Source organism: Lutra lutra, chromosome 2 (genome assembly GCF_902655055.1).
Source record: "Lutra lutra chromosome 2, mLutLut1.2, whole genome shotgun sequence".
Taxonomy (NCBI): domain Eukaryota; kingdom Metazoa; phylum Chordata; class Mammalia; order Carnivora; family Mustelidae; genus Lutra; species Lutra lutra.
In genome coordinates this window covers 20,913,972-20,927,750 of record NC_062279.1, presented here as the reverse complement: position 1 = coordinate 20,927,750, position 13,779 = coordinate 20,913,972, and the positions used below count along the sequence as shown (strand labels likewise).

Sequence of the window (13,779 nt, the reverse complement as noted above, 5' to 3'; positions counted from 1 at the left end):
ATAAGCAGACATCAAATATTCTTACTAAAACGTGTTAGCAGGTAAGGATATCTGGGTGGCTCGTTGGTTAAGTGTCTGATTTTGGTTCAGGTCATGATCTCAGGGTCCTGGGATCTAGTCCTACATTAGACTTCCTGCTCAGTGAGGAGTCTGCTTCTCTCTCTGGCTCTGCTCCTTCTCTCCACTCATGTTCTCTTTTTCTCTCTCTCTCTCATAAATGAATAAATAAAATAATTTTAAAGTATTAGCGGGTAATATAAATAAATATGCTAATGCTACTCTGTAGAGAAGGTGGTTACCTTTTCATGACATTTTCAAGAATACAGTTCTCTGTCTGGAATGGTTTCTGGGTACATTCTCTTACATTAGAAAAGCAAATACGTATACCATTATGGTGACTTTCACTATGATATTTAGGTGATAAATTAATTGTTAAAGTTGGATGTTCTTCAAAACAGAGAAAAAATAATCTCAAAATTTGGCAAGAAATTTATACATAATTGGTACCATGAGATTACATTATTAGCCACATACATCTGCAGAATTATATTGCCACAACTAAACAAGTTATATTACATAAAATTTAGGGAGAATTTGCATAAAAATATGTTAGAAAACTGTTTGCACCAACTCATTTTTTTATGCTTGTGGTGATGTGTAACATGGATACACATGTTAATTGTTATTTGAAAGAGAATGCATTTTAAAAAGGAAAAAAAATTAAAAGGATTAAGGAGTTCCATGAAATTATACTGATAGATGTGTCAAAATATAGCAGAAGTCCAGGACAAGCTGACAAGAAAGAGGGAAAAATCCTGAGAAGTTAGTTGTTGTTATTATGAAACTTATGTTAAAAAGTAATAATAGGCTACAATGGGAAAAATTTTAGTTCAATATTATTAAGAAATGGCTTTTCAACTCTCATGTTCTTCCATAAATTATGTTGTATCATTTTGGACATGACTAATGTCTGCTGAAAAATTAAGCAATGAGAGATTAACAGAGAACATCAAGAATTTGTTTTCTTCTCTCCCTCATAAAAGCAACTTACCACAAATGTAGTTGTAAGCAGTCTCTTCTCATTCCTTAAGTATTCACTGATTCTACTCATAAGTAATTCTATCAGATAGTATTTTTTTCACTGCATGCAACATGCATTTTTTGTTTCTATTTTTTCCTTTATAAATTAAAAGAACATGAATGATTGTGATACATAAATAATTTTAGAGAATAATATTTCACTCACTAACTTTGTGCCATCCAGAGTTTTGAAATGCCATAATTTTGTGTTTGCATAGTATACAAAAAACAGAATATTTTATGTATATACTCTTCAACTGGTCCCCTTAAACAAAATAACAAGTCAAAGATGTATGCTTTCACTCCTCTTAGACAACATTGCCAACAAAAGTGGAATAAAGACATATTTTACTTCATCCTGTCAAAATTCATAGGGGCCAGGACCAGGAGAAAATACCATAATAATTTGTGAAATGGCTGGCAAGGGAGTCATACCAGGTAATGATAATGATTAATTAATTAATAACATTATTATTATATGATTATGAATCACCAAAAAAGACAAGAATAAAAGATAACACATACCATTAAGGCTAGTTTTGAAATTGTCTAAGTAGAAATTTAGTTTGCTCAATGCAAAGGCTATAAGAGAATTTGCCTCAGGATATTATGGCATCCCTCCCCAAAAAGTCCTAGAGCATATTTTTTTTACCTTTTAATTATACTCTAATTATATGTGTGTGTGTGGTGGTGGTGTAGTGTTTGTGGAAGATTTTCTAACTTCTGTTTAATAAAGATAAGCATGATAGAGAGGGAGAGAGAGAAGGATACATGGAAACAAAGAAGAAAATACAGAAAAAGTGAAAACAATGCAAAAAGAAACTCAATTCAGAATTATGTTCTCCTCACTGTCAGTGGGGTGGATGAGTAATATTGATATAATATTGATATTGATATATTTATTTATATTGATATAATATATTGATATAATTGATATAATATATATTGATATAATATTGATATATATATTTATTGATATAATATATAATATAATATATATATCATATATATAATCATATAATCATATAATATATAATATAATATATATCATATATATATACATATATATATATGTATATATATATCATATAATAGGCAAGGCCAGGGCTATAGGACTTTGTCTCTGACTGTATTGAGCCTTTTTTTTTTTAATTTCCAGAATCATTTTTTTTAATTAACATATAATGTATTATTAGCCCCAGGGGTACAGGTCTGTGAATTGCCAGGTTTACACACTTCACAGCACTTACCATAGCACATACCCTCCCCAATGTCCATAACCCAACCACCCTCTCCTTATCCTCTACCCCCTGGCAAGCCTCAGTTTGTTTTGTAAGATTAAGAGTTTGTTATGGTTTGTCTCCCTCCCAATCCCATCTTGTTTCATTTTTTCCTTCCCTATCTTCCAAACCCCCCACTTTGCCTCCCAACTTCCTCATATTAGGGAGATCATATGATAATTATCTTTCTCTTATTGATTTATTTCGCTCAGCATAATACCCTCTAGTTCCATCCATGTTTTCGCAAATGGCAAGATTTAATTTCTTTTGATGGCTACATAGTATTCCATTGTATATATATATCACATCTTCTTTATCCATTCATCTGTTGATGGACATCTACATTCTTTCCATAGTTTGGCTATTGTGGACATTGCTGCTATAAACATTCAGGTGCACATGCCCCTTCAGATCACTACATTTGTATCTTTAGGGTGAATACCCAGTAGTGCGATTACTGGGTCGTAGGGATGGACTGAGCCATTTAAACAATAGTTTCAGGTTTGGCTCTATGTTCTTCTCATTCTCCTATTTTTCTCCCCCCTTTTCACTGATGGTCTGATAGCTAGCCTTAAAAGTTTTAATTTTTATCATACTGAGCATCTGTGATCTGAAAAGAAAAACGTGCCTCTTTTTCAAAACATAGAACAAAAATCAGGAGAGTGAGTCACACATTTGTGTCTGAATTAATTGCTTTGTTTGGAGAGAATAATATCCCTATGAGAACTGCACCACTTCTAGACAGAGAGTCAGCCCACATGGCCTCATGTTCTGACTATGGGGAATATACTGTCAGTAAAGAAGACTGAGGAGCAGTGGCATAAAAAAGATATTTACTCCAATAGTAGTCAAGGAATTCTAAATTGAAACCACTGTGGCATACCTTCTAGGAACTCAGATTGGCAAAAATTACAAAGTCTGATAACAATGAGTGTTGACAATGATGTAGAACTACAAAACTCTCATACTCTATTGGCAGGATACAGCCAGTTTGGAAAGCAGCTTTTTATTATCTAGTAAATTTGAAGTACATTCTCTATGATCCAGCCATTTCATACCCAAGCATCAGCTCTAGAGTTGCTTGAGTGTAGACTTGTGGGAAAAACTTTCATAGCATCACTGTTACTGACTCTGACAGTCTAGAAACCTATAAGGTTACCAGTAGAAAATGGATCACTAACTGGTATATTCATGTAATAGACAATAGTGATGAAGGTGAATAAATGAAAGCTGATGTATCAAAATAGATAAATCTCACAAACCTAATACAGTGTGAAAACACCTAGCCACTGAAAAATACAAGTACAGTAAAGTTATGTGTTTGTGTACGTATGTGTGTATGTGTATATACGTAAATAATAAAGTTACAAGATGGAAGTGACAAAAACTCATTTCAGGATAAGGCTGACATCTAGAACTCCCCAAGGATGAGGGGCATGTGATTATGCTGAAGACTTGTGTTGGTAATAACTATTTCTTCAGCCAGGTGGTGGGTAACAACATATATGCAATTGTTATGTGTATAAGATTTTCATATCTTTTTTAGAAAGAAGATGGAAAGCAGTAGTATGTGATCATAGCTATGGTATAGATGGGCGAGGGGGTGATAAAGAAGGCATAAAAGTACAAATGGTGGAAATTCCAGGTCGTTAACATTCAGTGTAATAGTAGTTTCGGGTGTACAATACGCTGATTCAACACTTCACACAACACCTGGTGCTCATCACAAGTGCCCTCCTTCATCCCCATCACTTGTTTCTCCCATCCCCCACCCCCTCTGGAAACCATCAGTTTGTTCTCTGGAGTTAAAAGTCTGTTTCTTGGTTTGCCTCCCTCCCTCTTTTTTTTTTTTTTTTCCTCCCCTTTACTCATTTGTTTTGTAAAAATGAACTTTTATTGAGGAATTACTGTGTACAAGGCAGTGGTCTAGACACAGGATGGTAGGAAGGCCCAGGTAGGGAATGTAACCTCAGGGTTCCTAGAGCTACCTTATTTGCTGGAGAAAAAATGGCTACTCCTCCACTTCCAAAACACAAATCAGTTCCTGTGGTTGGAGGGGTAAGTTGTGGGGACAGGGTGTGCTGCTAATCTCTGACCGGATCCAGTGTAGATCGCAATTGCCAAAGGCTCAGGAGCTCTTGTTCCAAGATAAGCTCCCCCAGCCTGGCCCCTGTAACCTTTCCCTCATTCTGCTCCTTCTTCTCTCCCTAAATACACTCAGGGAAAACATTCGACATGAGAGTTTTTAATGACATACGTAGTGTAAAATAAAGTACAATGCTTATTTATATTTATATTTCATGTAAGTAGCTTCTTTTACTTTGTTTCAGCTTCTTTGTTTTTGTTTCTTGGGGGCCCATGATAATTCTAAAACAAGAATTTCAGAACTCTGTATTTAGTTGACTCTATTGACTCTTGTTTTTGGTTTTCTTGTAGGAATTTCTAATCTTTGAATAATACTCGTTTTCAAGACCTTGAAAATATTGACAACATGTAAAATCAGAGTTATATAGGAAGAAAGATCCATCATGATATGCTTGAGGAAAACACACCAGAGATAATTAGACATAGCCATTTTGATCTTTGCCTTATTTTCTTTAAATTAGGACTAAATAGTACCAAGAGGCCCCATGGAAATATATTGTTTGAGCCCCTGTAGAGATTTTTTTTTTTAAGATTTTTTTTTTAATTTATTTGACAGAGAGAGATCACAAGTGGGCAGAGAGGCAGGCAGAGAGAGAGAGAGAGGAGGAAGCAGGCTCCCTGCAGAGCAGAGAGCCCCAAGTGGGACTCGATCCCAGGACCCTGAGATCATGACCTGAGCTGAAGGCAGAGGCTTAAGCACTGAGCCACCCAGGTGCCCCCCTGTAGAGATTTTTATTGGAGAAAATTTTCCAATTCATGTGTTTGACTGATTTAATGTAGAAAATGCAAAGACAGATAAATTACTGGAGCCTCTCTGTTTGTCAGCAGATACGACGTTGGCTACTGAATATGACTGTAAGAAATGTGCATGTTCCAAAAAGGCAATGGAGCCATCTTGGAGGAGAAAAGAAATTAGCTTTGTTGTTGCTTTGTTGTTTGCTTTTAAGAAATATATACAGAACATTAAGCAAACTAGAGAAAATATTTGGATATATATTGAATGCTTCAACCCTTTTGTGGAAACTGTGTTTTGGCTTACGTTTTCTCTCTTTTTCCTGCCAATTCTCTTTACTTATTTTATCCCTGACTGCTCTTTGTTTGATTTTGAAGTTGTTAACATAAACTTCCTCAGATGATCTTAAGGAAGCATTTAGTCTTGAGATTTTAGCAAGTTAGTGTTTAAGATGACTTGTGAAGGGGTGCCTGGATGGCTCAGTCGGTTAAGCATCTGCCTTTGGCTCAGGTCATGATCTCAGGGTCCTGTGATGGAGCCCTGTGTCTTCAGGGTCCCTGGTCAATGGGGAGCCTATTTCTCCCTCTCCTGCTACCCCTCCCTCTGCTTGTGCTCTCTCTCTTTCTCTCTCTCTCTCAAATAAATAAATAAAATCTTTTTAAAAAATCTTAAAAATATAAGATGACTAGTAAAATACAGAACAGTTCAGACAGCCCTATCTCCCACGATCTATTTACAAAGGAATCAGAATTCCTTATGCAGAGTCATCAGGCATATTGCTTTCCTGCAACTCTGGAAGCATTGCTGGTTGAGAAAAAATCGAACTGAGCGTTACTGCCCCTCTGATCAATTGAATCCTGAGTTGACCTCATCTAGCAAATATGTGAAGCTAGGAACATGAAAAATAGAATAAGACAACATGAAATATGTTATGACATAATAAATTCAATTTCATGTAGCCTAATGCAATAACTTCAAACAAATATTCACAACAATGCAATATGTGTCTAATTATGTGCATTTACTGCTTGCTATTTGCAGAAAAGCAATGTACAGAAGTACAACATACTCAAAATTATTTTCTGATTTAAAATATTTACAGCCAACATATTGTTAATTCCTTATAGTTTTGCCTTCTGAAATTTTACTAATATGTTGAATAAAGTGTAGTCTACAGTATTAATTTATATATCTATTTTTAATTGAATGTTTCTGCATGCATTTATTTATGGCCTAGATGCATTTTTTCTATTCCAGGTGTGCATATATTTTACTTGTTTATTAGCTTTTGTTTATTTAAATTTAATGAATTAAGATTTCAACTGACTTTGCCATATCCAGGTACTCTGCTTATATTTCTACTTGTTTATGTGACACACAGTATAGCATGTTTATGTTAATAAAGTATCTTTGCTATAATGAGATTAAATGTTATGCCAAGAAGTCTTATAAATTTGTGACCATACATAGCATGTGTGTGTATATATTATAAATATTATATACATATAGTGATCTAATGCACTTGAGTGTCATTAAAGTCACTGATATATTTTGTGGATCAATTTACCCAATAAGTAAGTATATTTGAAGATGGCCACATGCTGTACAAGTTAAGGTTTTATATGAATAATATCTAGAATATCTTTTAGGGAGTTCAGATTTAGTGTATGTCTGAGTGCCTTGAAGATTGAGACGTAAAAGCCTCCAAACTTAGAAGCCACATTTATCAACACACCGGCCCCAAGCACAGTTTTTTGAACATCACCCAGTTGGGTTACTGGGTTTAAAGATTTAAAGATTTAAAAGCACAATACAGGAAGGTAAGATCATGATTAGCAGTTAACACACTCAAGTGAATACAGTCTGCTGAAATCATGTTTGCCAGATCAAAGACAATAACTGTGACCAAGAACAGTAGGTCTTCCATGGTTTCTCCAATATTGTCATTAGATTTCATAAGAAAAGTGCTTTGCTTAAAAAAATATAACAGATGTTAAAGTATAATTCATACTATTTTGATCTTGACAGCCTGCAAGGTTAACATCAGTTTTATCTGACTTAACATTGTCGTAGTTTTAAAATTTTCTATGTGAACCTGAAAACATGTAGTTTCTTGTAAGAAAAGTATACATCTTGTTTTCAGAGAAATTATCCCACATATTATCAGAGTTTGGAATTAATATTTTCCTCTTGTTAAGTGCCCCGCAGAAGCTATGATGGTGTGGGGGTGTAAGATACGTAAGCCCATAGGCTAGAACTGGGAGCAGGGCTGAGGTGGGGTTGAGAGCCACGGAAAGGGACAGGAAGCTTACGTCCGGTATTCCTTCACCTATCTAACTTCTTACCCTAAATACCCCTAGAAATCAGACTCAATTTAAATTTGGAGGAAATTTTGGGGTACAAGGATGATCATATGTTTTGAATTCCTAGGGGTCATATATTTAAAAAATAATGATGGTACATTGTCTCAGTGTGTTTGGACTGCTATAACAAAATGCCATAGACTGGGGGGTGAGGGGTGGGGTTAAACAACAGAAATTGATTTCTCACAGCTTTATATACTGGAAATTCCAACAGCAAGGCACTAACATACCCAGCGTCTGGCGAGAGGCTGCTTCCTCGCCTGTACGTACCTGGCTTCTCACTGGGTCCTGACTTGGCAGATTACAGAGGGAGAAAAGACAGACTTACAAGGTCACTAATTCCATTCATGAGGCTCCACCCTCAGGACCTAATCACCTCCCAAAGACCAGCTTTCCTAATACCATCACACGTGGGCTTGGATTTCAACATAGGAGTTTTTGGCAGACACAAACATTTAGCTCATAGCATATGTAAAGTAAATGAAAAGAGGTATGCACAAGTGGGATGTGTCTAGGTCCCTGACTGGGCTGGACTGTATCTGATAAGAGTTTTTGATGTAGATAGCAGAGGAGACATTCTCCAGATCTCAGTAGGAGGAGAAGACGTAGCATATGCCAAATGTGTTATGCCAGATGAAATAAATTGCTATTATGGAAATAGCAATTCCTCACCTTCTGACCAGTTTGATCTTCTTGTCAAAGCCCTTCAAACTCACAAATTAATCATGTTTTCCAGATATGGAACTGCCTTTGTGATTTGTAGATGGATTAATATGCAAAATTGTCCAATAAAATCAGAAACAGATATCCAATTACATGGTATAACTATATTTATTTAATACTGTATTTTAATAAATCAAGAAAGTTATTGATGAGATACATTGGAGAGGTCTAAAAACAATTTTTTTTGCAAGATCGACTGTAAAATGCATTTGCATTCAGTGATAATCAGGGGTAAACAAATTATAGTGTTAGCATATATGAAATGTAGAGTAGCTGAAGGTTCACAGCTGAGTAATGCTTCACAAGTACTTTGTGATGTAGCAAGCATGGGGACTATTGTCTGCTTACAGAAAGAACATGGGAGTCATTCTGTCTACAAGTATTTATTGAGCATTTAGCACATACTAGGTATAAAGCCAAGTTTTCAGGCAATAACGAAGAACAAAGCAGACATCATTTCTCCTTGTGTATATGCAAAAGCTTTTCTTTTTAATTAGCTAAACATAAAAACCTTGTTAGGACAACATCAAGCATTTAGAGGTCAGATGTATGCCCAACTGTCCTAGCAAACTGTACCAACTTAGCCTACTGGAAAGGATAACAATTTAAAAATATTAACTCAGGTGTAAAACATACTGCAGAGATAAAATAACTACATAATACCTGTGTTCCTCCCTTTTTCTAAAATAAATATATTTTTTTCTTTCTTTTTTTTTTTTAGAAAAAAATATGTTGATGGTTTCCTGCTTACCAGTTTCATTTTTAAACCTTTCCTCTGACCATAGGAGCTGATGCTGTGGAAGCTCAGTGTAAAAGATTTGAAGTGAGAGCGAGTGAAGATGGCAGGGTGCTGTTCTCTGCAGATGAAGATGAGATTACCATTGGGGCTGAAAAGCTGAAAGTCACAGGTACTGTAGTTTGAGGTTTTGGAACATTGTTTACTTCTTGAAAGAATGTGGAACTGAACAAGAACTACGTTATAAGATGTATGATCCCCATGCTGAAAGTTGAGTTCACGTAATAACATGATCTCACACCATTGGATTTCCCAGGAGTCTTCAAATAGAAGACAACTGGTTGTGGTGGCAGAAGACAATGTAAACACTGTGAAACAATATAATCACTGCCTTCGTGATATAAAAGTAAAGCTGTATGTCCTAGGCAGGGGGAAGGATAGGCGGAGGAAAGTGGGTCTGCAGAACGGAAGAAAAAGTGGGGTGCAGACCGTGAGAAGTGCTAACTCAAGGTGATAGACAATTACAATTCAGAAGTATCATTTAAAAGTAGAATATATGCAATATATGCAAAAGAAGAACTAAAATGTAAGTATCAACTAGAGAAGTAGGGGGAAAGTTATAAGTAAATAAAATTACCTTCTTTGGCTTATAATTATTCTCAAAACTGTATATATCAAGATATAGTGCTATCCTGGGGTGCCAGGGTGGCTCAGTTGGCTAAGCATCTGCCTTTGGCTCAGGTATGATCCCTGGGGGTCCTGGAAGTGATTCCCACATCGGGCTCCCTGCTCAGTTAGGGAGTCTGCTTCTCCCTCTCCCTCTGCTCCTCCCCCATGCTAGTGCTCACGCTCTCTTTCTTTCTCTCTCTCTCAAATAAATAAATAAAATCTTTAAAAAAATAAAAATATAAATAAATTTAAAAAGGAATGGTGCCATCCACATATTATTTAGAAGTTGTTAAAGTCGTGATTCTAATATTAGAGCTATTAAAAAGTCAATCACCAACTGAAATTAAGAAGCAAAAACAAAAGCAGAAATCAAAGTTAAAAGCAAGGCTGAGAGCGGGGAAAGATTTTATGAAGACTATTTTAAGCACAATCTCTTTGAATTACTTGATTTGCAATCATAATACATGTAATTTCAATAACATTTTAAAAATACCCAAAGAGGCCTACATTTAAAAAAAAAAAAAAAGTGAAATAAGCTTGACCTAGTGTTTCCCAAATTTGAGTTTAGGAGCGGCTCATGGGATATCTATCCTATCTATTTAAGTCCTACTGAACCCCGTGGGCCATGTGAGAACAGGTTATGTAGAAATTGGCCTCTAGTCTCAGGCTGTTGGGGTTGAATCCTGCCTCTACCATTCAATATTTAAGTAAACCCTTGGCCTCCAATTTTCCTTCATCTAAATGATTGAGATGGTGATGATAACTTTAGTATTCAAATTATACCAGTGTATGTGTGCACACCTATGTGTACATGTGTGTGTTTAGAATATTTTCAGCACATAATGAAGACATTGTCGTAGTCAGCTCTTTGTATTTATTAATAAAGATAATATTAATATTGTTAATGTTCCAGACTTGAGGACTTATGTGTATTTCAAGAAAGTTGTACTGCCAAATGATACTGAAATTCAACAAAGTTTTGTTTTTTTGTTTTTTGTTTTTTTTCAGAGAGAGAGAGAGAGAGAGAAGGTGGGAGGCATGGGGGACAGGGGCAGAGAGAGCATCTTATCAAGCTTCACACCCAGTACAGAGCCCAACACAGGACTTGATCTCACGACCCTGAGATCATGGACCTGAGTGGAAATCAAGAGACAGATGCCCCTCGACAAAGATAGTTCAATGGGGATCCTCACTGGGCCTCTTTGGCCCAGGTAACAACCCACTAGCACAGTCCCTACTGACTCCCACAGCTTCCTTTCTCTTATGGGATATTCTGCGGAGTAGCTGGAGCCTGCACCGTTGGGTTGGTGTTTGGAGTGTCCCCCATGACTGCCCAACTGCCTCATCTCCTTTTGTTTCCTCAGTTTCCTTGGAAAGGTCAGGAAAGGAAGCCCCACAGGGGGGCAAAAATTGACTTTTCTAAGCCCTGAGTCTGGGGGGCAGGGACAAAACAAAACACATGAGGGCTTTGGTTGGCATGCAGCACAGACAAATAGAAATGGACATTGACTTTAGGGCCCTTGGTGCTAACATTTGATTTGCTGGTTGGTGGGAAAGCAGGGAACCCAGGTAGAAATACACTCAGGGTGATTAAGCAGACGTGATTTCAATATTTAACCATCTTTTATGTTGGTAGTGTCTACTCATTACCAGCTTTAATCCTAAGATAGCTTTTAAGATATCTAAAAATTATTTCATCCATATTTGGATATTCCCATTGAGTACTTTGCTTTCATAAATGACAGGAAGTTATAGAGCTCTTGACAGTTTTTATGAACTCATGGAATTTTAACTTCCTCTGATCTAATGTTGACTTGTCTCATAACAGTTGCAGTAAAACATTAGATTCAGTTACTAGTTTTTAAATTTTTCTTTGAGGTACATGGATACTCATCTTTATTTTCCTCTTTTTCTTGGTAACCTGGCTGCCATCCTTAGTTTGTTAATGGGAATTATTAAAGTGTTCCCTGAAAAATCTGAGTTCTTCTTTTCAGTTAACTGCCTTCAGGCAGTCATCTCTGCTAACTTAGTCTCTCCCCGCCCGCCGGTGTACATGTGAATGTGTGCATGGGACATATGCATGGTGTATGTATATGCATGTATGTATATCTTGATATGCAGGTGGATAGGTACATATGTTTCATTCTGGTTCTCTTTTTCCATTTCTTTCTGTCTCAAACATATACACATAGCTTTGAATTTATCCTTCATACTACTTTTGATCTTTGTCCTTTATCTCAGAAAATCAATCAGTTTTAGAGTAGGAGTCAGTACCATATGCTTCCAGAAGACCCAAAATAATAATATAATTTTGATTATATTACAATCAAATAATTATAAATTATACTATACTATACTATAATATAATATAATATAATATAATATAATATAAAGATCCTAAATAATAATATAATATAATTTTAATAGTGACGGCAGAATCCAGCCAAAAATTTTTGTGAGGGTTTGAAGTGTAACACTTGAGATGAGGGAATGAGAATGTCTGTAAAAAGCAACCCCTATTTCTAACCTGGTGTGTATGGACAAGAGGCTCCAGGTTATTAACAAAGAAATGCTAAGTTGGCAGTATTTTAATTGGATTAAAACTCCCCCAGGATCCAGCGTATTTTGTTTCTCACAGAAGAGCCCATTTACCCACAGACACGCATAGACACAAGCATACACACACCCTCTCAAATTCCTGCTAGGTCCTTTCTCTCTTAGCAGGATATCGAATATTTACTGTGCAGGAGCTTTTTACCTTCCTGCAATACTTTTAAAATAAAGAAAAAAAAAAGACAGTAAGGGCAAATATAATTTAGAATTTCACATACTTAGAGGAAAAAATTGTGCGTCGCATTGCATACCATTTAAAGGCCCAGGGATTGATTAGAAACTCACATCCACTTTGAAGCAGTGCTTGAATCATTTGACAAATAACACTACAAAGAGACACGGACTCCAGGGTGCTTCATATAAATTAGGTAGCTGTGCTGACAAGACTTCAAAGTTACATGTGACAAGAGATCTGTGTGGGGTTGATTCTAGAATTTTAAATTTGTGGCACAAATTTTCTATTTAAACAATAGCCATTGGAATTACAATTGATTTCTTTCTGGCTTTTTATAATTTACAAGCAGTGGCATTTTGTACATGGACTTCTCTTCCAAGGTGACAGAAATGGATGAATTTATTTAGACAATGTGTCTATACACCTGAGGCAAAATCACTTATGACTAAAATTATTCATAGATGTAGCATGGCTCAGGATATTTACATTTACTCTACTTAAAAAGTAGCAGGGATTTACCCAATACGTTCACATACTCCTAAGGTGCAGGAGGATAGATGGAAAATCACAAATGGTTACCTGAACACCCACAACACGCCTCATTACCTCATCACCATGGTAAGCAATCGCATGCCAAAAATTTCTCATTTTTTACTCTTGTTATTACTTGAGTTGCTCAGTAATTGTTCGCTTAAATCTTATTTTGAAGCTAATTCTTTGACCTTAACCTACCATCTCTACATGGCTAAATGTATTAGAGTGTTATACGTTAGCTCACATATGCATACTTGAGAACTTTCTTTTCATTAAAATTCATCAAAGATACTCCTTACTGCCGTTATCTTTTGAGATCTAATATATGTCTAAGATATCACTGCAATTATCTTTTGAGACCAGGTAAACAAATAAAAGATATAAACCTTTACACCTAGAAGACTCTTAAATTTAGTGCTTTCAGGCAGAATCAATCAACTGCAATCTGCACTTTCATTTGTATTCCAAGTAGTGTATTAACTTAGAAAACAAAGAGGGAGTCTAAGTCCTTTGACTTTATAAAGTGAAAAACTTCAGCCATGTAAGCTACCTCGATGTTAAATTTTATGCTATGGGTTGGACGTAGACCTCTCTGTTTTGTTTATGAGAGAAAAGAGGAAAAACAGCTAAAGATATAAGGAGAAAGGATATCTCCTTTTTTTCAGGCAGTAGAAATTAAAGCTGGAAATCTGAAAAAAATAGTGAATCTCAACACTGCACCCACCCTG

General features: G+C 35.9%; 1 protein-coding gene across 1 annotated transcript in view; it reads left to right on the top strand.

The window, feature by feature from the left end:
* Positions 1 to 13,779, top strand: part of SGCZ (sarcoglycan zeta) — a 1,128,323-nt gene that overhangs the window by 1,057,589 nt on the left and 56,955 nt on the right. Inside the window, exon 5 of the mRNA XM_047715970.1 lies at positions 9,110 to 9,232. Within this exon, the coding sequence (XP_047571926.1) occupies positions 9,110 to 9,232 (123 nt within the window). The remainder of the gene's footprint in view (positions 1 to 9,109; positions 9,233 to 13,779) is intronic.